The sequence below is a fragment of the Nansenia antarctica genome, assembly GCF_963989245.1.
Source record: "Nansenia antarctica genome assembly, chromosome: 9".
Taxonomy (NCBI): domain Eukaryota; kingdom Metazoa; phylum Chordata; class Actinopteri; order Argentiniformes; family Microstomatidae; genus Nansenia; species Nansenia antarctica.
Genome location: NC_137679.1, coordinates 34359887 through 34383274, shown reverse-complemented (window position 1 = coordinate 34383274; position 23388 = coordinate 34359887). Strand labels below are relative to the sequence as shown.

General features: G+C 42.2%; 1 protein-coding gene across 1 annotated transcript; it reads left to right on the top strand.

Annotated features, from left to right (window-relative positions):
* Positions 1-1484: 1484 nt before the first annotated feature.
* On the top strand, positions 1485-18307 carry amfrb (autocrine motility factor receptor b). The gene is made up of 13 exons (XM_080538781.1): positions 1485-1771; positions 1884-1976; positions 2216-2380; positions 5071-5217; positions 6361-6401; positions 7523-7655; positions 7821-7954; positions 8924-9034; positions 9446-9642; positions 15170-15279; positions 15590-15724; positions 16010-16197; positions 16725-18307. Exons 1-13 carry the CDS (start codon positions 1496-1498, stop codon positions 16876-16878), a joined length of 1884 nt encoding a protein of 627 aa, XP_080394907.1. The 5' UTR covers positions 1485-1495; the 3' UTR covers positions 16879-18307.
* The last annotated feature ends 5081 nt before the right edge of the window (positions 18308-23388 follow it).

The window sequence follows — 23388 nt, the reverse complement described above, 5'->3', positions numbered from 1 at the left end:
TCTAAAGCTGTCTAACTAGTAGAGACACACTCAATTGTGTTGATTATTCCCGACAGTACTCTGGGAATAGTCAATACACTTCAGTATGACTTCTGACTGGGCTGTTTAGACCATTTCAGGACGCTAGTATTGGTGAGACTTTTTGGAGTCTTAAATGCTGGTGTCGGTCAGATAGTTTAGTTTAGTTAGTTTATTTATTCAGCACATGATAAAAAAATAAAAAAAACTGTGCAAGGAGGGAACGATGCCCAGAAGGCTTGTACATAGTTCCACTCCCGCCAATAGCCAAGGTTCAATATACTACAAAGAACACTTTATACATAAATAAGACAAGAGAAACCACATGCAAAATCATATCCATGGGGCAAAACGGTGTGTTCCCGATCTGGCAGAAAGTGTGTCTTTCTAGAGTAATCTAATTTAGATTATTGTAATATGTAGTGCCTTACACCTATGCCACTTGAATGAATGAATGAATGAATGAATGAATGAATGGTCTTTATTGTCATTGATATAGTACAGGTACCAAACAACGAAATTTGGGAGGGGGGGGGGCTCCCCTGGTGCTAGGAAAAAATAAAATAAAAAACAAGAAGGGAAAGGAGCTGGTTTACATAAATAAAGGCTATGTACACTATCCACTATACTATACTATACAAATAAAACACTGTGCTGTACTCTATGCTATACCTATTCTAACATTTCCTATTCTCTGAACCTTATGTACCCTAGGGTTGTCATATTGCACATAGTGTTATTGCACATTCGTTTAAAGTGTCGCAGTTTGCAGGCTTGAAATGTACACATTTGTGCCTCAGCACTACACCTGATTTCAATCCAGCAGCTGCCATCAATCCGTCCAGACTGTCCAGGGCCCAGAAACCTAGGTCTTTGCTGTGTTCAGGGCCTGAATGGCCCTGGGGTTCATTCATTCATTCATTCATTCATTCATTCATTCATTCATTCATTATATAATTAATCTTAAAATCTTTTTTTTAAATGCATGAAAACACTTTGAAGGCAATAGTTGAAGGCAATTAATGTAGCCTAATCATTAATTTTAAGTTTTGCCTTAGATACCTCTTAAAACCTCAATTAGGCCTAATAGAGGGGGAACACTATCTGACATACTGACCCGACACCGGATCACCACTCCGCCTCCTGAGTCTGGGCTATAGTTAGCCGGAGCTCCTCCGGAGTTGTTGACAGCGGTATTTGAGCCTCCCGCCGGCCCGGTCATTGGGAGCACTTCGGGGTTCAGTGTCTTGCCCAAGGACACCGACACGTGGCCAGCGGGGGATCGGACCGCTGACCTTGCGATCATTAGACGCCAGCTCTACCTCCTGAGCCTGTGTTTACATACTATACAGTCAAGCCTGGCTAAAACCCCATTGTTTTCTGACCTCACAGGTTGTAAGCAGAACTCTGGTGTTTCTGGAATCGGTGTGTCACACGTATCAACAAGTCTGGTGAGAGGACTCCAATCTCAACTGCGATGCCACTGTTCTTCTTAGAGAGGTTTCCATGGCCCAGTCTGCAGACCTACACAGCTCTGAGTGTGGCTGTGCTAGCTGGCAGCATCTTCAGTGCATACAACACTGTAACAGAACCTGGATTTGGGGTCTCAGACTTGGACCACCCTCCACCTGCCCCCACTGAAGGAGATATCCTGCCTACTGATAGACTACAGCCTACTGATGGGCCTATTCCAGATACAGAATTAGCGTCCACTGTTCTGTGGTACCTTGTCACTGACAGTCTCTTTGTTTGGGTGAGTCGTTTTTTCAGATGAGAGCTAACTTTGTCTGAAAAGATGGGATGTTAGTTAAGGCTATAGGAAGTTAAGTGGTCATTCTTTCCCTTCTTTCTGCACTCCTCCACAGGTGTTGGTGAACACAGCTTGCTGCTACCTGATGCTGATTGCTAAAATGATCCAGTATGTGGTGTTTGGGCCTCTCAGAGTCAGTGAAAAGCAGGTGAGTTTTTGTTGTTGTCATAACAATGGATTAATGGAACTGGTGTTTTAAATGGGGTGTGCAGTGCGTGCGTGCGTGTGTGTGTGTGTGTGTGTGTGTGTGTGTGTGTGTGTGTGTGTTTGGGGGGGGGTATATATAGAGTATTCTGAGTTGTAAGTTTTTTTTTGTTAAGTCACTGCTCATTGGAATGTTACCTAATGTTCTTCACTCTTGACCTGGCCTCTCCTCTGTTCCCTCAGCACCTGAAGGACAAGTTCTGGAACTTCATATTCTACAAGTTCATCTTCATCTTTGGAGTGCTGAACGTTCAAACGGTGGAGGAGGTGGTCATGTGGTTTCTGTGGTTCTCCGCCCTGGTGTTCGTCCACCTCATGGTCCAGCTGTGCAAAGACCGCTTTGAATACGTAGGTCTCATCCACTGTCCCCTTCCTATATCACACTGTGCTTTAAGGCTGCCACGATTAGTCGACTAGTCACGACGACGTCGACTACCAAAATCGTCGCCGACATATTTGGTAATCGCCGTAGTCGCATGTTTTTTTGGAGCTGAAATTTTTAAAAAAAACGTTTTTTTTTGTTTTTTTTACCTTTATTTTACCAGGCGAGACAATTAAGAACAAAATTCTTATTTACAATGCCGGCCTGCAATAAGGGGATAATATGCAATATGCAAGATGCAATATAAGCGATAAGCATTCGTTTTTCTTCCCTGAAGCTGCCACTGGCTAGCGTCTCCCAGTGTCTTTGATGTACATGCGCAGTGTCGGTCATCCGGGACACACGTGACATCCCCGGAAAAACAAACGGAGAAATGTCTTCCCGTCCTCGTACGTGGGAGCATTTCAACCACAACGTTGAAAAAAAGAATGTAAAATATACAATTTGCAAAGCTGAACTCGCTTATTCATAATATCATGGCAGCACGTCTATGATGCGCAAGCATCTCAAAAGGAAGCACGTTGTGGCAGATGACGAGGAAGACGATGGTTCGTCTCGGTAAGCTAGTTAGCTTGTTATTGGCTAACGATATCGTTACGTTAAAAGCCTTCTTACATTATTTTACGTTATGTGCTGTAACGTTGTCATCAAAGCGATACTTATCAAATAGCTAAAAAAATTGTCTTAACGTTACAGTGCTAAGAAGGCGCGTTCTACTATGGATAGTTATCTTGTCAAGATGCCAACGTGCATTTCCTCGCTATGAATGAATAGTCCACACAGGAGAGAAACAATTTCTTTGCTCAGTCTCCTGCACTTTTCTTTGTTATGTTATTTGATTGAGACCAAACCTTTTCTCTACAAACATTTCTTTTTGTGGATAATTGCTCTTTTTTAGTTGCCTTAGTGCCTACCTCATTTTATTTTGCAGCACTATTCAATACATTTAAAATGTATGTTTGATGCCAGAGATGAGTGAAGCAAAGCAAAACTTTTGTACTCTGTACAAGTATTTATTTTTGTTTTTGTATTCTTTTGGTTGCCTAGTGCCTAGCCTACCTCATTTTACTCAGCAGTTTGCACTCTCTACTACTCTTTACATTACATTACATGCAAGTGATGCCAGAAATAAATCTGCAAAGTTCATTAAAATATCTATTTTTGAGTGAACAATCATTTTAATTGTCTTTATTTTTAGTTAGCACATGCCTACAACAACAACTAACAACTTCAAGCTAAATTTAGAAGCTGATTTAGAAGATGATAGTTAAATAAGAGCGATTGAGTAATTGTGCGATAAGCTGTAATTTATGATCCGACTAGTCGACTAATCGTTAAAATAATCGGTGACTAGTCGACTATGAAAATAATCGTTTGTGGCAGCCCTACTGTGCTTTGGGCTTCTGGTGAAGTGGGTTGTTAGACTGCAATAGACGTGTCATTTGTGATCTGTTTGCCACAGAAGGAACAGAATATGGCAAACCACAACTGACTGGGCTTTTGTGCGAAGGCATGCCAACTAGGTCATTAGAAATAGGCTAGGCCTAGGTCAGGAATTAAGTGTCCGTTCGGATTCTGTTCCCCTTTGCTTTACCCGTTCCCTCTGACTTCTGCTTCAGCTTGCTTTTTGTTATTTAGTCTTAATACGGGGTTGGTAATGATGGTAAAGGAATTTAATGAAACTAAATGAAACATTGCCAGACCAAAATAAAATCTTCCAACCCTACCTCCACAACGTCATAATTGCGACAGCAGCTGGTGAATCCGGCAACAAGTTAGCAGCCGATTTTTATTCTGAAAAATGTAAATACATTTCAGCTTTGTTTTATTTAAATCTTTCAGAATAAACGTCTGAACATTTGGATAGGTTGTCGACTTGTTTCACCAGCTGTTGTCACAATTTGTCTGAGAAGATAACTGACTGAAAAGTACCTCCCTATTTATAGATTTATTTTCCATTTTCTCTCTGAATGCCTCTGTAGGGAGGGTGTCCTGCAGGAGTGTACTTGTTTACAGCATCAACACACAAGCTACTTTTCCCAGATGCCACTGATATGATGTAGTGAGCTATACTCAACATTCACATAAATCTTGCTAATAAATAAATAAATAAATGTATTTAATTTATTTATTAAATAAAATAATAATAAATAATAAATAATTATAATATTTATAATATATAATAATAATAATAATAAATAATAATAATAAATGTATTTATTTAATTTATTTAAATTTATTTATTTATTTATTTAAATGTTAAATGTTAAATAAATAAATGTTAAATAAATGTTAATGGAAAATGTGTGCGGTGATCAGACTTACACGGGCGGATCTCGTGTTAGGATTCCACCCTGAGACACTTTTTCAGGTCCACCACTATTAATAGAACCTGCTGCCAACATGTTGTGTCTAAGCTTTAGCTAATGTTTCAGAGTCTTTTCATAGACTTAAACGTACTACCATGTAAGAGCAGTGCCGTCATGACACAGAAAACTGTGTTACATCAGCGTGTGTCACTGCTGTACTTTGCCTCTACGGTAACATGGTACCCTATTATTGCATAACATTGTCTGTGGTCATACATGTCTTATCTGTGTGCATGTCCGTGTGCTCTCTAGGTTAATGGAGTACATTAACGTTGTTCTCCCCGCAGCTCTCTTTCTCCCCGACCACTCCAATGAACAGTCACATGCTTGTGTTAGGCCTGCTGGTGAGTCTGTTGCTGAGCTGCAGTCGCCTGCCTGCGGTGTGTGGCGTCCTGGCCAGTGGCATGCACACCTTGTCCTTTATGGCTGCAGAGGTGAGAACCAAGCCCCAACTGACACATTGCATTCCCATAAAGAATGTGTCACTTGTTTGTCTGTCATAGGTATTCATCTTATATATACATATAGTCTCTCTCTCTCTCTCTCTCTCTCTCTCTCTCTCTCTCTCTCTCTCTCTCTCTCTCTCTCTATATATATATTAGGGCTGCAACTAACGATTATTTTGGTAGTCGACTAATCTGTCGATTATTTTTTCGATTAGTCGTGTGGCTTTTCGCTGCGCGTAAATGGCGACGCAGAAGCATAAATCCGGCTTAACTAGCTATCTAACCTAACGTTACGCCAAGCTACAGCTGCTCACAGAGCTAGTTGACTGGCTAGCTAGCATTGCTGGCTAGACTACAGACAGCTCACGTTAGTAGGCTACGCTTGGCGCTGTTTATCTTACAGACAGCTCGCTGGTGGACTCAACATAATTGAAATAGCATTCACTTATCAAGCATCATTCATGATCATCCACCATGACTACCTGGTATTTTAATAGCGACCACCCCTCACTTCATTTCATCTCGCGTTCTCCTGGCTTCAACATGGAAAACCCCTGCTACGTAACGTTACATACAAGCGCCTCTGTCTGTCACATGCGTGCCACAGGGCAAATAAATTAATAGCACAAACGCTCATAGCATGTACAGCCCTGTCCATGAGACGTTGTTTTCCAACATGTAACAGTAAAGCTAACATAAACATTACGACCCTAACAATATAACGTTAGCCAGTTGGCTAACAACGTTAGCTAAAACTTACCCAGCTGATTCTTGCATGGCTCCCGTTAAAAAAACAAAAAAAACAAAAAAAAAAAACGTTTTTTTCAAAAAAAAAATGTATGCGATTAGTCATAGACAGCAACATTTCACGTCGACGAATTTTCGAAATCGATTAGTCGTGACTGGTCGACTAATCGTTGCAGCCCTACTATATATATATATACTGTATATATATATTTAGTGAGTGCATACATTTGTCAGTATATATGGTCCTAGCGGGAATCAAACCCACAACCTAAGTGTTGTCCATGCCCCCCCCCCCCCCCCCCCCATTGTTTCTCATTTTGCCTATAAATGTGTTCTACATGAATGTGTTGACACTACTCTAACCGTGTCTCTGTCCATCCACAGTGTCTGTTGGTCACCGTGCGTACAGGGCATGTCATCATGCGGTAAGTCTTTGTGAACCCCTTACAAATCAGCCCTCAAAACCCACCTGGTCATCAAGGCCTTTGGCCCCTAGTTCAGATATTTGGTGTTGCCTCTGTGTTTTCTCTTTTGGTTTGTCTGACTGTCTTTCTGTGAATTTGTATTTTGGGTTCTTTGAAAGGCTCTATATAAATTAAATATTATTATTATTATAATTATTATTAATGAATGAATGAATGAATGAATGGTCTTTATTGTCATTAATACAGTACAGGTACCATACAACGAAATTTAGGAGGGGGGGCCCCCCTGGTGCTTGGAAAAAAGACTACAAACAAGAGGGCCAAGGGTAAAATAAAAAAAGGGAAAAGAGCTGGTTTACATAAATAAAGGCTATGTACACTAACTACTATACTATACTACTATACTATACAATAAAACACTGTGCTGTACTCTATGCTATGCTATAAATATCCTAACTTTTTCCAATATCTGAACCTTATGTACACAAGGGTTGTCATATTGCACATAGTATTTGTTGCACATTCATTAAAGTGTCGCAGTTAGCAGGTTTAGAATGTTCACAGTTGTATTTCAATATTGCACTTATGTTTACAATCTAGTAGCTGCCATCAAATTGTCTAGATTGTCCAGGGCCTAGAACCTAGGTCTTTGCTGTGTTCAGGGCCTGAATGGCCCTAGGGTAGAAGCTGAGCTTCAGTCTATTTGTCCGTGCGAACATGGTCCTGAACCGCCTGCCTGAGCGCAGCCGAACAAAAATTATAATAATATAATTATTGCGCAACACTGATGTCATAACATCTGCAAATCTAGAATGTTTTCTTAGTAACTAACCATGGTCACTAGTCGAAAGACTGCTTTGCACTTAAGGAGGGGGATCAGGACTGAATTAATGGGAGAGACTTGTTAATGAGTGTAAAACATTACTGTGAAACTTTAGCTCAGTGCATGGACTGTTTTCATGGAAACTAGAATAGCTGAACAGTGAAATATGTAGGATTATGTACCCTGGAAAACCACTGGCACTAGCTGCTTAGTCTATATGCAGGCTTGTGTAATGTTTAGGAAGCTTATCCTATGAGTTTAGCCAGATGTGTAATGCTGTAGTGTTGTTCCTCTCCAGGTATTCCATTCACCTGTGGGACCTTAAAGTCCCAGGCACCTGGGAGAGTAAGGGCACCTACGTCTACTACACGGACTTCATCATGGAGCTGGCTATGCTCTCCCTGGACCTTATGCACCACATCCACATGCTGGTGAGGGAGACAGAGTGTCTGCTGTTGGCTGGTCTGTAGTGCTATCACTGGATATGCCAGAGCATTCGCCTCACTTGCCTGACTTAATACCCATAATACGCTTTTTCTTCAGCTTAAACTTGACTTTGTCAAAAGATGTTTTGATCTTTACCCCTCTTCCTTCAGCTCTTTGGCAACATCTGGCTCTCCATGGCCAGCCTGGTGATCTTCATGCAGCTTCGTTATCTCTTCCAAGAGGTCCAGCGGCGTATTCGCCGTCACAAGAACTACCTCCGCGTCATCGACAACATGGAGGCCAGGTCTGTCGACTGACAACTCTTGTTGTCCTGTCTAAGTGTCACGCTGTCATGTTGATATTATATTCCTTATTATGTTTGTATTTGTCTTCCTTGTCCTTGTTGTTTACATTACATTTAACATTTTGGACATTTGTCTAAAGTAAGTGAATCATCTATACATCAGTCATCATAAGCAAAGATCTATGCAAGGACCAGGTGCCATTGGCAGTCACAATGCTAGAAAAAGGAAGGATTCTTTTTTTCTTTTTAAAATTGATTTTGTATTAACAGTTGGACACAATACTCATGTATTGCCTCTTGCCTTGGCTGTGTTTCTGTAATGGCTGGAGTACTCAGGCAAAGGACTCAAACGCACGACTCGGAGACAAAAAATGAAAATGTACTTTCAAAAATAGGTTTGGTACACGGGTAGTCAGTCAGAAGATAAGAGAGAGGCTAAATCGCTGGAATGTTTGGTACAAGGGACAAAGATGAACTGGCACAGAGACAGTGGAACACACCGACTAAATACACAGGAGAGGGAAGGATGATGACAGGTGACACAAATCAGGGCAGGGTAGACATCACAAAGGCAGCAAACACACAAGGGCAGGAAGTGATGAATGACATGAAACAAAGACAAGCTTAAACTAAGGAGCAGGGCGAGACGTTACAGTTTCACCTCAAACAGTGATTTCCATCTGCAATTCACAACTTCAAACTGTAACCTAGAGCAAATGTTGCTGTAAGAAGGTAATTAAATGTCCAATTTGGAAAGTCAAATTCATTTTAATAATGTTATAATACTGTATTTCTGGTGATTTTATTTTCAATTGTCGGTAATTCTTGTTTTTGTTGCTTAGGAAGCAGCTTCATAAGTGATCCTAATAGAGAATTGTTGATATGTTTCACCAACAAGATTGCATAATACTTGGATGTTCTGTTGCAGTTTAAACCTTGACCTCTATGCTGTGTACCTTTCACATACAGGTTTTCAGTGGCCACACCAGAAGAGCTGACTGCCAATGATGATGATTGTGCCATCTGCTGGGATGCTATGCAGACCGCTCGCAAACTGCCCTGTGGCCACCTCTTCCACAAGTAAGAGACTGACCCAACTAGCAATACCCCTATTAGGAATACTTCATTAATGATATTTCCAAGGACCAGCGTATGTTTTTTTAAAGACTTTGTGTGTCTGTGTCTGTGTCTGTGTCTGTGTCTGTGTCTATCTGTGTGTCTGTGTCTGTCTGTGTGTGTGTGTGTGTCTGTGTGTCTGTGTCTGTGTGTGTGTGTCTGTGTCTGTGTGTGTGTGTGTCTGTGTCTGTGTGTGTCTGTGTCTGTGTCTGTGTGTGTCTGTGTCTGTGTCTGTGTCTGTGTGTGTGTCTGTGTGTGTGTGTCTGTGTCTGTGTCTGTGTGTCTGTCTGTGTGTCTGTGTCTGTGTCTGTCGGTCTGTGTCTGTGTCTCTGTGTGTGTGTCTGTGTCTGTGTCTGTGTGTTTTTTTTTTCTCAGCTCCTGTCTGCGCTCCTGGCTGGAGCAGGACACGTCGTGTCCAACATGTCGGATGTCTTTGAACATTAACAATGGCCGGGTGCAGTCCCCGGGCCCGCAGCCAGGGGGCGCTCAGGAGGGCAACATGGGCCCTGGGGGGGCTACTGCAGATGCCAGAGCACACCTAAATCAACACAACCACTTCTTCCACTTTGATGGTAAGGCCCACACAAGTAAGAGTACGGTGAAACCCGTGTAAGTGCACATTTCAATAATGGCAGCCTGTTTCGTTTCAAGATGTATAAGAAAATATATTTAATATTCTTCTGCAGAAGGAGGAAGTTTACAGGTTCGTCAGACGCATCTGAACGATTCAAAGTTCCTCGTAAAAGTCAAGATCATTCATTACATGTCAGTATTTATGCTCTCAGTTCCCCTCATAAACAAGTCCGCCCCTAGGTGAGGTCCAAACCAATCATTCACAGGGGGTGTGGACCTGAACATTGAGGAAGATGATGGGGATGAAGGCCAGGGGGGAATTTGACCCTCCCTTCCCCACAGCACAACAAAAGTGAGGAGTGGTGACCACAGAGTGAACAATGCCGGGCAATCACTCTGGTGTGACTCAGCATTGTTCTGAGTTTCTATGTAAATGTATGGCACAGGAGAAAACAGGTTTCATTGTAATCATTTAAATGTGTCTGTTGTCTAGCCAATGTCAAGCTTCAAGTAGAGAAACTGGTTTTATTGTGTGACTGCTTGCTGTAGACATCCAACTCCAATGATGGAGTTTGAATCTTAAATGTAGCTTATTACATATAATAATTTTCTTTCACATTCCACACTTTTTTAAGATGTAAACTCTTAAAACAAGAACAATTAGAAAAATATGGTTCAAAACATTTTTGGAGAAAGAATAATAAAAAAATCATCACAACCCAAAAATCCTAAAATTAACAACCAAGCTTAAAATTAAGCACAGTACATCATACACAAAACAAAAAAAATAAAAAAAATAAATCCAAACGACCGACGCCTTCTTGATTCTTGCATCTTCAGGATCAGAGGTTACTAGCACTTGACCCCAGTTGGAGGATTTGCTTGCTCTTCAATCTCTTCCTAATCGGTCGTCGTCTGTCAGTGTCATTGAGGTTCAGGCAGTCGTCTGTCTCCTTCCATGTTGGGCATGGTCTGGGGAGTGGTCTTTAGCACTATCGAAAACATGATGCAGGCATTCACCAGCATCTTCACTAGTACAGGTGTCCACACTTTGGACCCTGGCTGGACTCACAGGTTGACAGATCCAACAATCAGAGTAATTCATCCTCGAAGCAAAATCTCTCATGATACTATGTGTCTTTCCTCCTTGAAACGGCCATGCTCTGATTTGAAGGCTCGGCGGTCCGGGCTGTTGAAACTGGAACATTGTCGTTGATGGTCGTTTGGTGGTTCTCTGCCGGGTCTCGTCCTCTGGCGTTTGTTTCTCTCTCTGGCGGGTTTGGCACCTTGGTGGCTGCTTCTTTTTCCGGCGGGTTTGGCACCTTGGTGGCTGCTTCCTTCTCTGTTGGGCCTGGCACCCTGGTGGCTGCGTCCTTCTCTGTCGGGCCTGGCACCCTGGTGGCTGCGTCCTTCTCTGTCGGGCCTGGCACCCTTATCGTCATCTCCTCGGTGTTCTCTGGTGTGTCTGGTAACCCTGGTCGTCGCTTCCTTCTCTGGTGGCCCTGGTTCATCTCTCAATCATCCGGCTGGATATTGCGTAGCACGCCGTCTCTGGATTCTGGTAAAACGGCTTCCACTCTGAAATATATATCACATTCTTGCCGTGGCAAAAATCAAGTGTATCTGCAGTAATACAGGGCCACCACTGGTCTGTCTGAGGAGACAGTTAACAAATAAAAAAAACTGCAACAGAATTTTTTGTTTAATCAAACCAACATCTTAATATCAAAATAGGAAACGGTAGAACATTTTCGTGTGATTTGAAAATCATAAACAAATGTGTCATGTTTTATGATGTCAAAATATACTTACTGAAAAATCATTCAAAAACAAGAAAAACCAGGGTTAATTGTTAATGAGTTAGTGGGAGTTAGCAATCAAAAATATAGTATTTTATGAGCCTCTGATACGACAGGCCACATGGTTCTTTTTTCAATACATCATGGTCTGAACAATGCATGAATACCAAACAGATCTATATAATTTTGGACAGGTTTATGCACAAAACTCAAACTGGAGAGTGATCAGTTCTCCCAGAGTTTCACACATAAACCTACCTTCTTGAGAATAGAAATAACTCTCAGGGTCTTTCTGCGCAAGAAAGCAGCTCCCCATGACTTGGGTTAGAAAATATAAAACCTTGCTTAATGCAAAGAATAAAAATAAAATAATAGAAAACAGAAACTCAAAAACCGCTAGGGTCTCTTTTCACAACAAGAAAATTCAAAACTCAACAATTTTCCTAAAAGTGTCGGAAAACAAGAACATTCTTAAACCATCAAAGATATACAAAAAACTGGAGCTGTACATGGAGAAACAACAATTATAGACTATTTCCTAAAATTGCTGTTGTGGTGTCGGGCAGAATTTGTAGGAATGGTTGCCCCCACAATTATAACATGCAAAACCCTTATCACCCCACTGTCTGACATTTGTTTGTGGCTGGCCATGCTGTTCTCTAGAACGTTTCTCTTGTCCTTCATAAAATCTAATTTGTGCAGCTTGTAGACGCACCTGATCCTGTGTAGACACTTTATGAGCCTCCCCCGCTATAGTAAGGTGTAATCTTTCTGCATGTTTACAGTGAGCTATCAAATTTTCTAGGGTCCCCGTCTCCGACCCAATGCAGGTCAGTCTCACTTGCTCACTCAAAGTCGGTCTTAGTCCGTTTACAAGTGCAGGTTTCAGTAGTGTGGAGTAGTTATTATCATCCCGAGCTACACCACTGTGTAATATAAAACATTTCTCTAAACGGACATAATAGTCCTCGAACAGTTCCTCTCCTTTCTGAGTACACATCTGGACTTTGCTCCAATCAATTATCTTTGGCCACTTGTCTTTGATGCGCCTTAGTATTTGTTGGAACTGTGGGTCATAATCTCGGTCGTTCACCATCAAGTTAGTGTCAAAATGTCCCCGTACTGTCAACCATTTCATCCCTAACTTAGCCCGTATAATGGTACCTATCTCAGCTGCAGAAGGTCTGTACATGGCCACTAAGTCTACCATCTCATTAGCAAATGTCTCAGAATCGAGAGAGGGGTCGGTAAGCGTCTTGCACATGTCTCTCACCTCATCTGAACGCCACGGCCGATAAACTTCAATATGAGCTTCCCAGGTTGGATCATCTTCTCCTGTGGGACCTCTGGGATTTGCACATCGGATCATTGGCATCAAAAAATTGTCTGCACTATTCTGCTCTCTTTGCCTAGCTTCCTGTCTAGTGTTAGGCCGTGCAGGCTGCTCAACAGGTAATGGGATCACAGGTAAAGGGGGTGTATATTTCGGGGGAGCTGGACGGAGTGGGGATCCTAGCTGTGTTGAGAGATTTTGAAGGTCAGGGTACAGGGGCAGAGGATCTAAATCCATGCTATTGGTTGGAGGTAATACTTTATCTTCCTGCTCTTTTACTTTCTGTAGCAATTTCAAAAGTAAACCCTCTTCTGAGTTCTTGTGTTTGTCCTCTGCCATGCGTTCCTACTTTCTAAAACAATCCCAATTTATCTCATTCTTTGCTTTCTTTCCTACAGATGTTTTCTCAAAAGTCTCCAATTCTATTCTAATCCCATTTAACATGCTAACGCTCAGTGTCCCACATGTAGCAGGAAAAGATGAATACTTAGACCATAACCCAATATGTTTAACAGCAGATAAACCCCATTTATCGACCATTATCTTAGCAGGGCCAAAAAGTGGTTTCACTCTCTCTGAACGACTTGATTCTATACCCATTTTAAACTCAAATCAAGTTATTTTCAAGGGAAAAATATAGATACAAATAGCACTATTAGTAAAAATAGCCAAAAAAAAACACACACAAGGAATGACTAAACACAGAAAACAGCTGTAATGTCTTATCACAAATAAGAAAACAATTACTTTAACAATACAATTATCAGCACTGCCTTTTACATATGCACTGAGTCAACAGATAACGGAAAAGTATTTAACACTGATTAACTAATTAAAACTGGAGTTCAGAACTTTGGTTAGCTCAATGAAACTCTATATTCATACATGGAAAATTCAGAACTCCTGGTTGGCTCAATGAATTTTATGGATAAGTACTGAAAATGTGTTCCCACTTTTACACAGAACTAAACCTCTGTGTAATAAAACCCCAATCCTAGATCAACCTAGGATTCACTGATTATGGACCTCTGTTAACCAAAACAAACAGCTGATTTGGACTTCTGTTAACCAAAAAAACAGCAACGTCTTATCACAATCAAATGGCACTAGTTAACCACTGTTCACGATCGTTTAGACACCATGGACCTCTTGTTAACCATGATCAGAAAGATACACGTATATATATATATATCATATACACAAAAAGAGCAGTCTTATGATTTTGCCAGGTGCAATTATAGCCACGGTAACATGTAAATCGTCTAAAAACGCCACAAGCCATGCATCACAAAGTGCACCCGGAAGCAAAAACCTCTCCAAACAGGTATCTATCTCCGATTAAAATACTGTTCCGTATACAAAATGAAAATCGACAGGCTTACCCTTGTTCGTGTGTTTACGTAGACAGCGTGCCAAGGCCCTGATCATCCGCTCCCAGCCAATCAAAAAAAATAGAGGGGATCTCTTAACCGCGTCACTTGCTAGGTGAAACGCGAGAGTCTTCTCAAAGCAGCTCGTCAGCTGAAAAATGGCTGAAAGCGGACAAAACTGGGTACCTTCGCAGCCGCTCCCTGTTCCTCGTCGCCAACTGTAAGTGCAAATTTCAATAATGGCAGCCTGTTTCGTTTCAAGATGTATAAGAAAATATATTTAATATTCTTCTGCAGAAGGAGGAAGTTTACAGGTTCGTCAGACGCATCTGAACGATTCAAAGTTCCTCGTAAAAGTCAAGATCATTCATTACATGTCAGTATTTATGCTCTCAGTTCCCCTCATAAACAAGTCCGCCCCTAGGTGAGGTCCAAACCAATCATTCACAGGGGGTGTGGACCTGAACATTGAGGAAGATGATGGGGATGAAGGCCAGGGGGGAATTTGACCCTCCCTTCCCCACAGCACAACAAAAGTGAGGAGTGGTGACCACAGAGTGAACAATGCCGGGCAATCACTCTGGTGTGACTCAGCATTGTTCTGAGTTTCTATGTAAATGTATGGCACAGGAGAAAACAGGTTTCATTGTAATCATTTAAATGTGTCTGTTGTCTAGCCAATGTCAAGCTTCAAGTAGAGAAACTGGTTTTATTGTGTGACAACAGGAAATCATTTTCTACAGCTTGCTGTAGACATCCAACTTAAGATGATGGAGTTTGAATCTTAAATGTAGCTTATTACATATAATAATTTTCTCTCACACCCGCCAGGGTAATTCACTCACTATCTAACTTTGATATTTATTATTATATTGATGTGTAAACTGATATGCTGATTAATGGGTTCTGTCCCTGTCAACTAAACTGCTAAATGAATACAGACGTGTGCATTTTTACCAAGTGTGCTCACTAAACGGACTGCTCTAATTGGTTTTGGTTGTCGTGTGGTGACGTCTCCTCACAGGGTCCCACATTGCCAGCTGGCTGCCCAGTTTCTCCGTAGAAGTAATGCACAGTCACACCACCAACATCCTGGGTATCGCTCAGGACAACAACTCTCAACTTAATGCCATGGTGAGTCAGGGTCAGAGACGCATACGGCACAGCTAACCTCATACGCTACTATTTCCCCGTCTTCTCAATCGTTCTAGTGCAGCTGAGTTGCTAAACTGTCTCTCTGTTACTTGTACTAAAGCCACACCGTGTTTTCCTTGTTGTTTACCCCGAGTGGTGTGTCAGCCATTTCGCTAGTTTCACCGTTTACTGATTGTGGATTTCAGAATGAGTTTTTCTAAATAAGAAATATCTGTTATTACATCTACCCCTTCATGATTAGCTCTATTGTTCAGGTGGCTGCTGGGTAATGTGGTTCTGTTCTCTCTAGGCCCATCAGATCCAGGAGATGTTTCCCCAGGTGCCCTACCATCTGGTTCTGCAAGACCTACAGATCACCCGCTCTGTGGAAGTCACCACTGACAACATTCTAGAGGGGCGCATCCAGGTGCCCTTCCCTGCTCAGGTAGGTCCTGTGTTCAGACCGAAGAGGAAAGATTTGTCAAGAGAAGCTCCACACGTGGGGTGGTCCAGTGGTCTAGCACCACGGCCTACAGTGTAAATATATGCCCATGCCCTGTTGACATACCCTCTCCTCCTTACTTCCTGTCTTTCTCTGTGCTCCACACATTCCCCCTTGAGTAGAATTGTTTATCCCCGAGGGTCAGGTAGAAAGAGAGTTTTGGGCTCAAAAGAGTAGGGGGGTGTTGCCCATGGTAATCTGGCATGGTTTTCCTCCACCCCCCACCAGGCCGCGGAGCGCCCCCCTCTACAGGGGAGCCATGCCCAGGAGGAGGGTGCAGGGGCGAGTGGAGGGGCGGAGACCCGCAGTGAGCCTGAGAACCTGGAGGTGAGAGGCAGCCGCTTCTCCAAGTCAGCTGAGGAGCGACAGAAGATGCTGATGCAGAGGAAAGAGGACCTCCTACAGCAGGCCCGCAGGTAGCAGGAGTCAAACAGCAGACACAGTCCTTAATTTAAAAAAAATTATATATATTATCCTTTTACATTTTATGTAACCATGGGACCACCCGTGTCTAAATAAAAACCCTGTTCAACAATGTCAAACCCAATGCCTTATATGTGATAGCAGCTGGTGAAACCGGGAACAAGTCGACAAACCAATCAAAATGTTCTGTCTTTTATTCCGATTTTTTATTTTTATTTTTATTTTTTATAAAATATTTTAAAATATATAAATTGCAATGCAATGGATTCGGTGAGTAATCCCCAATACTGTACACTAACTAGGTAGTAGTGGGGATTACTCACCAAATCCATTGCTTTTCAATGTTTTGGCTTGACTAGTGAGTGTGTCATTGATTTTCAACAATATCCATAATTTCCAAGACTGGTAATCCAGGCAAAGCAGGACGCACTACAACCAGTTGTAAGACAACAGTGTTGTAAATGACTCTTCATTGTGACAGGAACAGAGAGATGACATATACATACTTTTCTCCTCACAGGAGATTTCTGAGAAAGAGCCCAGAAGAGGAGGAAGAGGACCTGCCCAGTCTCGAGGAAGACGATCATGACTCAGACTTGACTATGCTCAGACGCAGGACCATGGCAGCCGCCGCAGAGAGACGCATGCAGAATCAACAGGACCCTGCGCCATGATACAGGAAACTCACCTGGAAACACAGACTCGCCTCGAAAACCAGCTCCGCAGTGTCCACCGCCACACTCCAAATCAATGGAGGCACCAAAAAAGCTAGTTGCCCTCTGGTTATACAATCAATGGAATTACCCACACAATCTATACCATAAAAGAAAGTGTTTTGGACAGTCTTGGACTGACTACAATGTGGCTGGGCTGTTTTAGGTTTCCTTTGTGAGATGAGAACAGTTGGAAATGTCTTAAGTATGGCCTTGGCATCAGAGCTGTCTTCAGAAGCTTTCTGGGGCATGGAGCAGTGTTTGAATGGAAGGTTGTCAGGTTTTCTGGCGAGCACCGTAGAACTAGACCCGCCTACTCATTTACCTGTCACACAGCACAGTAGTGACACTGTAGTGCTTCAGTAGTGAAACTGTAACCCTCATTCTCACAACTACCATGTGAAGTATGACCCTGTGTCTGGGGATGCAGTGTTTAGTTGCTGGATTACGCTAAGAGTATAATTAAGTTATGGTTTATTGTTTTATGAAAATGTTCTGATTTTTATTAATGGGGAGAGGTTTATATAATGAGTGGGTAAACTCAACTGATGTATGTGTCATTTTATGGGATAGTTTCTACTGTGAAATAAGAGTTGGCTAGACGATAACACGTCACGTTTAATTTCTTGCCTTTGAGTAAGAAGAATGTCACTTTAGTATTGAAATATGAATGTACCTATCCACAATATGCTGCAGAGGAGGAGTGTGCTAGCCCTTGCGCACACTTGGGTTTTATGTGTTAAATGGTTCTTTCTCAATTGGATGACTGGATAGTTTAGCTACATATTCCAGGTTCTTTGTACAATACACCTTCAACAGTACACAGAGCAGCAGAGCATCGCCCCTGATGACTGGGCAATCTTTAGGCTGTTCATGTGTAACATATCGCTTCATCCATCTAGAGATACATGTACAGTAAAGCATAGTGAAAGGCCCCACAGGGCTGAAAACAAGAGGGTTGAGGTTTGCATACTAACACGATAAACTGATCCAGAACCTGTAGTTGGTTGCACAAACTCACACTGCATTTGTGGTAGGCTCTTCATTGTTCACACTTGCAGACAGTGCCAACTGTTTGATTTCTTTGATTTTAACTTAAATGGCACTTTTTTTTATTTGAGTTAGGCATGAATCACAAGTGACTGCTTTTCTTTCGATTGGAGAAGGGTATACCAGAAGGGTATACCATGAACTTCTACAGAACAGCTTGAGATGTGCATCTCTTTTTGTGTTGGTTTATTTAATCTAATCAAAAATGAATAACTTTTTGAACTGAGCTTTATTGTATTTGTGTGTCTAAATCAAAATGGGTCAATGTATGGGTTAACTCTGTAAATACAGATTTTTGTAAAAAGTAACTGTCAACATGAACTGACTAAATAAACAGAGCTTCTATACAGTTTTCTAACGAAATATTGTCATCTCTTGCCTCACAGCTAGTCTTAGCAACCTGGATCTAGACAACCAGAATACATTTTGCTGTGGTTCCAGGCTAATCTCCGAACTAGGTTTGATTAAGGAGACTCGTTTCAGGCTTTCAGCGGTATTACCGATATTGGACAGGAGATGGCAGCAATTGGCTCATCCCATTGAGCAAATTAACGCTTCAGCTGTCAAATCTTACAGTGGATCAAACCTATTTAAATAGTCAGTCAAACATTGTGGTGTCACTCTGGGTGGAGGTAGCAAGCAGGGCCGCCCCTAGGCATTCAGGTGCCCTAGGCGAGAGTATGATTTGATGCCCCCCCCCCACCCAAACATTTTTTAGGGGCGCCACCCCCACCACAACCACATTAAGCCACCAGTACTGCCTCATCACCACCCACACACTCAACAGTAGGGGAGGGGAGGTTCGCATGAGGCGAGTGTCGCGAAGCGTAATAGAGACAGTAGGCTGAGACATGTTTTCATAGAGACATAAAATTCATTTCATCAGAGACACAATTATTTAAATGAAAATAAAAATGCCCGGGGGGCGCCAAATGCCCCACCCCCAAAAAAAAAAACGTTGCAACGTGGCCACATAGTGAACACTGCTTCATAAAACTTCACTCAAACAACCCAGATATGATATTGCAAAGCATGTAGGGTAATGTAGTACAGGACTGTTGCTGCTGATGATGTCACGATAGCAATCTGACCAGATCTCTGACCCAGAGTTCTGGTTACCCAGGACGATGACAGAACTTGAATGTCAAACAATGACAGAACTTGAATGTCAACAAGACAAGACAACGTTGCATTTACCATTTACAATTGACCATTTACAAGTACTAGACAACGAAATCCAGTGAGATGCACATGCTACAGTACCTGAGCCAGTGTAAGCACTTCCACATTAAGTCCAGTGTGTCTGCCACATTGTTTTACTCTACTGTATAACTTGCCACATGAAGATCATCAACATTGACTGATTAATAGAGTTTATTTAAATACATTGTATTTGTATTTCACCCTCCAGCCTTCCTGCCTGCCTCCAGCCATGGACACGGTCCTGACTCCGTCATGGACTGGACTGCAGGACCTCAGCTGGGCCACAGCAGCCAGCAGAGTGGGAACCAGGCCCATGGCCATCTGAACAGACCTATACTCCGTGCTTCTGGTGAGTTTCTTAAAGGTCCACTATATCAGTGGAGGCTGGTGACTTCCAGAATTGAGGAGGCCAATTTTTTTCCGCTTGCTCGCGATGGAATGTTCCCTGTTCTTATAGAAGAATATTAAATTGACTTGTAATAAAACGAAATCGACTACATTAAAAAATAAAACTGTTCAATAAATCCTAAATGTTGTCTACCTATTCGATGTATAAATCGCGCCAGAATCTCGCCGACTTCCGAGGTCATTTTAAGCAAAAGTGTTTGGCCAAATTAGTTTTTCAGGGATAATAGCCATGGGTGTTTTAGACGTGTCCTGCAAAGGACAAGTTGATAGGACACTCGTAGCCAGTATGGCGAGTGTTTCTTTGACTGAAGTGACTGGCGAATTCTCAATGGCTTCATGTGATTGGATGAACAAAATGTCAATCTTTCAGCCCTGGACTCAATGCATGGTGAGGCCAGGCCTCCTCTGCCCACCCATTTTCAGTGATTTGGCCAATCACATATTATTGCCATGAAAAAAATGGCATTACATTGACTTCTATGAGAAACCACTTTCCTGGGGGAGGCCTCCCTCAATACAAACGGATAGGGATTCTGGCCTGTAGGTGCTTTACAATTGCAATATTGGGTTTTAGCCATGGAAAACTTCAGATTTATGAACAAAACGGAAATAATGTTAATATTAAAATATGTTTTTTGTTAAATAAATAAATAAAATAAATATAATTATTGCTTTTTTAAATCACTCTCTCTTCTCTCAAATGATTGGGGAGGCCAGGCCTCCTCCACCTCCACTGAGCCTCCACTGATATATATATATACAGTACTGTAGCCTTGCCACATAAAGCTCATCAGCATTTACTGATTGATTCAGTTTATATAAATTCATTGTCCCAGCTGTCCCCACAGTCTCTGCTGCTGGTGAGTACATGTCTTAAGGTGCTAAAACTATATAAATATAATGGAATTTGTATTATTTAGACTCATGAATGCATATGATATGTTGTGTCTAGTGACTCTGCACTGTACACTGGATGTAAGCACTTCCACATTAAGTCCAGTGTGTCTGCCACATTGTTTTACTCTACTGTATAACTTGCCACATGAAGATCATCAACATTGACTGATTAATAGAGTTTATTTAAATACATTGTATTTGTATTTCACCCTCCAGCCTTCCTGCCTGCCTCCAGCCATGGACACGGTCCTGACTCCGTCATGGACTGGACTGCAGGACCTCAGCTGGGCCACAGCAGCCAGCAGAGTGTCAAACCTGCCCACCATGGGCATGATAATGACTCGTTCATGGACTGGACTGCAGGCAGAGCGTCTAAAGGACGTGCGGAAGCACCAGCCAAGAGGAACTGCAAGAGGCGAAGAATATAGACAGGAGGCGACCAGACCACCGACCAGACCACCTGCCACCACCTGAAGACCCTTTCCAGCCTCTGCCTAATGTCCTATAGTCTAATGTCCTATAACCTAATGTCCTATAACCTAATGTCCTATAGTCTAATGTCCTATAGTCTAATGTCCTATAGTCTAATGTCCTATAGTCTAATGTCCTATAGTCTAATGTCCTATAGTCTAATGTCCTATAGTCTAATGTCCTATAGCCTAATGTCCTATAGTCTAATGTCCTATAGCCTAATGTCCTATAGTCTAATGTCCTATAACCTAATGTCCTATAGCCTAATGTCCTATAGTCTAATGTCCTATAGTCTAAGGGGTATAAGGAGTATAAGGGGTATAAGGTGGTATAAGGTGGTATAAGGGGTATAAGGGGTATAAGGGGTATAAGGTGGTATAAGGGGTATAAGGTGGTATAAGGGGTATAAGGGGTATAAGGTGGTATAAGGGGTATAAGGTGGTATAAGGGGTATAAGGTGGTATAAGGGGTATAAGGTGGTATAAGGTGGTATAAGGGGTATAAGGTGGTATAAGGGGTATAAGGGGTATAAGATGCCTGCTTTCTGGATTGACGTGTCAATCAGGTTGTTTCTTTGCAGGTATCCTGCCAGCCTATGAGCGACCACGCTGAAGAAGATTTTTCCCTCGACATTTAGAAGGCTGATCTGCCGGAACTGTCCGATTTCTGTTGAGTCCTTTTCCTTGGGGATAAGGATCCCTCCGGCTCTCCGCCAGGACGTTGGTATCGCCTTCTTTTGCCACACAACTTTCATCAGCTTCCAGAGGAATTTCAGGACATCTGGTGCGTTTTTGTAGAGCCTGTATGGAACTCCGTTGGGACCTGGAGCTGACGCGGCCCTTGCTCTTCGCACAGTGTTGTCTACTTCACTCCACCTGGGTGGACTGATATCTAGTTCGTGCTCTGGTGGATTGACTGGTGGCATGTCAGGTGGGAGCGTGACCTCTTCCTGGTGTCGGTCATCTGTGCAGCCCTTTTTCTGATGTTCTTCCAGGTGGGCCTTTGCCACTGAGAGACTTCCGCTCTTCTCCTTTGTGAAGAGAGTCTTCACAAATTTGAAAGGATCTTTGTAGAAGCGTGATCTTGTTTGCTCCTTCCTTCTGCGCCTCTTCTGGAGGTTTTCAGCTCTCCTCAGTGTTGCAAGCCTGCTCTTAATCTCTTCCTGCAGCAGGTTTATTCCCTCCTTCTCCTCCTCTGTGGCCTTCCTCCAATGCTTCTTCAGCTGCCTCCTCTCCTTGACTAGTCGGTCTATTTCTGTCTGCCTTCTGGACTTGGTGGGAATTGACTGAGTAGATCGTTTGCCTTCGACCACTCCGAACTGTTCCACTCCATAGGCATAGATGAGGTTGCCCATTCTCTCCAACTTCTTCATGGTGGTGCCTCTGATCCCTTCTAGGATGTTGCAGAGATCAGTGTTGACCTCCTTCCACAGCGTCTTGTTGCAGGACTTTGGCCACTTGACTAATGGCCTTCGCCCCTGGATCTTCTTCTCTGCTGGTGGTCGTGATGTGTTGGATTCAGGTTGCTCTCCTGTGCCTTGTTCTTCCTCCTCTGGGACAGGGGTGTTGTCCTATAGTCTAATGTCCTATAGTCTAATGTCCTATAGTCTAATGTCCTATAGTCTAATGTCCTATAACCTAATGTCCTATAGTCTAATGTCCTATAACCTAATGTCCTATAGTCTAATGTCCTATAGCCTAATGTCCTATAGTCTAATGTCCTATAGTCTAATGTCCTATAGCCTAATGTCCTATAGTCTATAGTCTAATGTCCTATAGTCTACTGTCCTATAGTCTAATGTCCTATAGTCTAATGTCCTATAGTCTAATGTCCTATAACCTAATGTCCTATAGTCTAATGTCCTATAGCCTAATGTCCTATAGTCTAATGTCCTATAGTCTAATGTCCTATAGTCTACTGTCCTATAACCTAATGTCCTATAGTCTAATGTCCTATAGTCTAATGTCCTATAGTCTAATGTCCTATAGTCTAATGTCCTATAGCTTAATGTCCTATAGTCTAATGTCCTATAGCCTAATGTCCTATAGCCTAATGTCCTATAGCCTAATGTCCTATAGTCTAATGTCCTATAGTCTAATGTCCTATAACCTAATGTCCTATAGCCTAATGTCCTATAACCTAATGTCCTATAGCCTAATGTCCTATAGTCTAATGTCCTATAGTCTAATGTCCTATAGTCTAATGTCCTATAACCTAATGTCCTATAGTCTAATGTCCTATAACCTAATGTCCTATAGTCTAATGTCCTATAGCCTAATGTCCTATAGTCTAATGTCCTATAGTCTAATGTCCTATAGTCAAATGTCCTATAGTCTAATGTCCTATAACCTAATGTCCTATAGTCTAATGTCCTATAACCTAATGTCCTATAGTCTAATGTCCTATAGCCTAATGTCCTATAGTCTAATGTCCTATAGTCTA

Excerpts from the sequence above, each read along its gene's own strand:
- amfrb (XM_080538781.1), top strand. The coding sequence starts at position 1,496 with ATGCCACTGTTCTTCTTAGAGAGGTTTCCATGGCCCAGTCTGCAGACC. Across the intron at positions 1,977-2,215 it reads TCAGAGTCAGTGAAAAGCAG|CACCTGAAGGACAAGTTCTG; the intron begins GTGAGTTTTTGT and ends CTGTTCCCTCAG. Across the intron at positions 7,955-8,923 it reads ATCGACAACATGGAGGCCAG|GTTTTCAGTGGCCACACCAG; the intron begins GTCTGTCGACTG and ends TTTCACATACAG.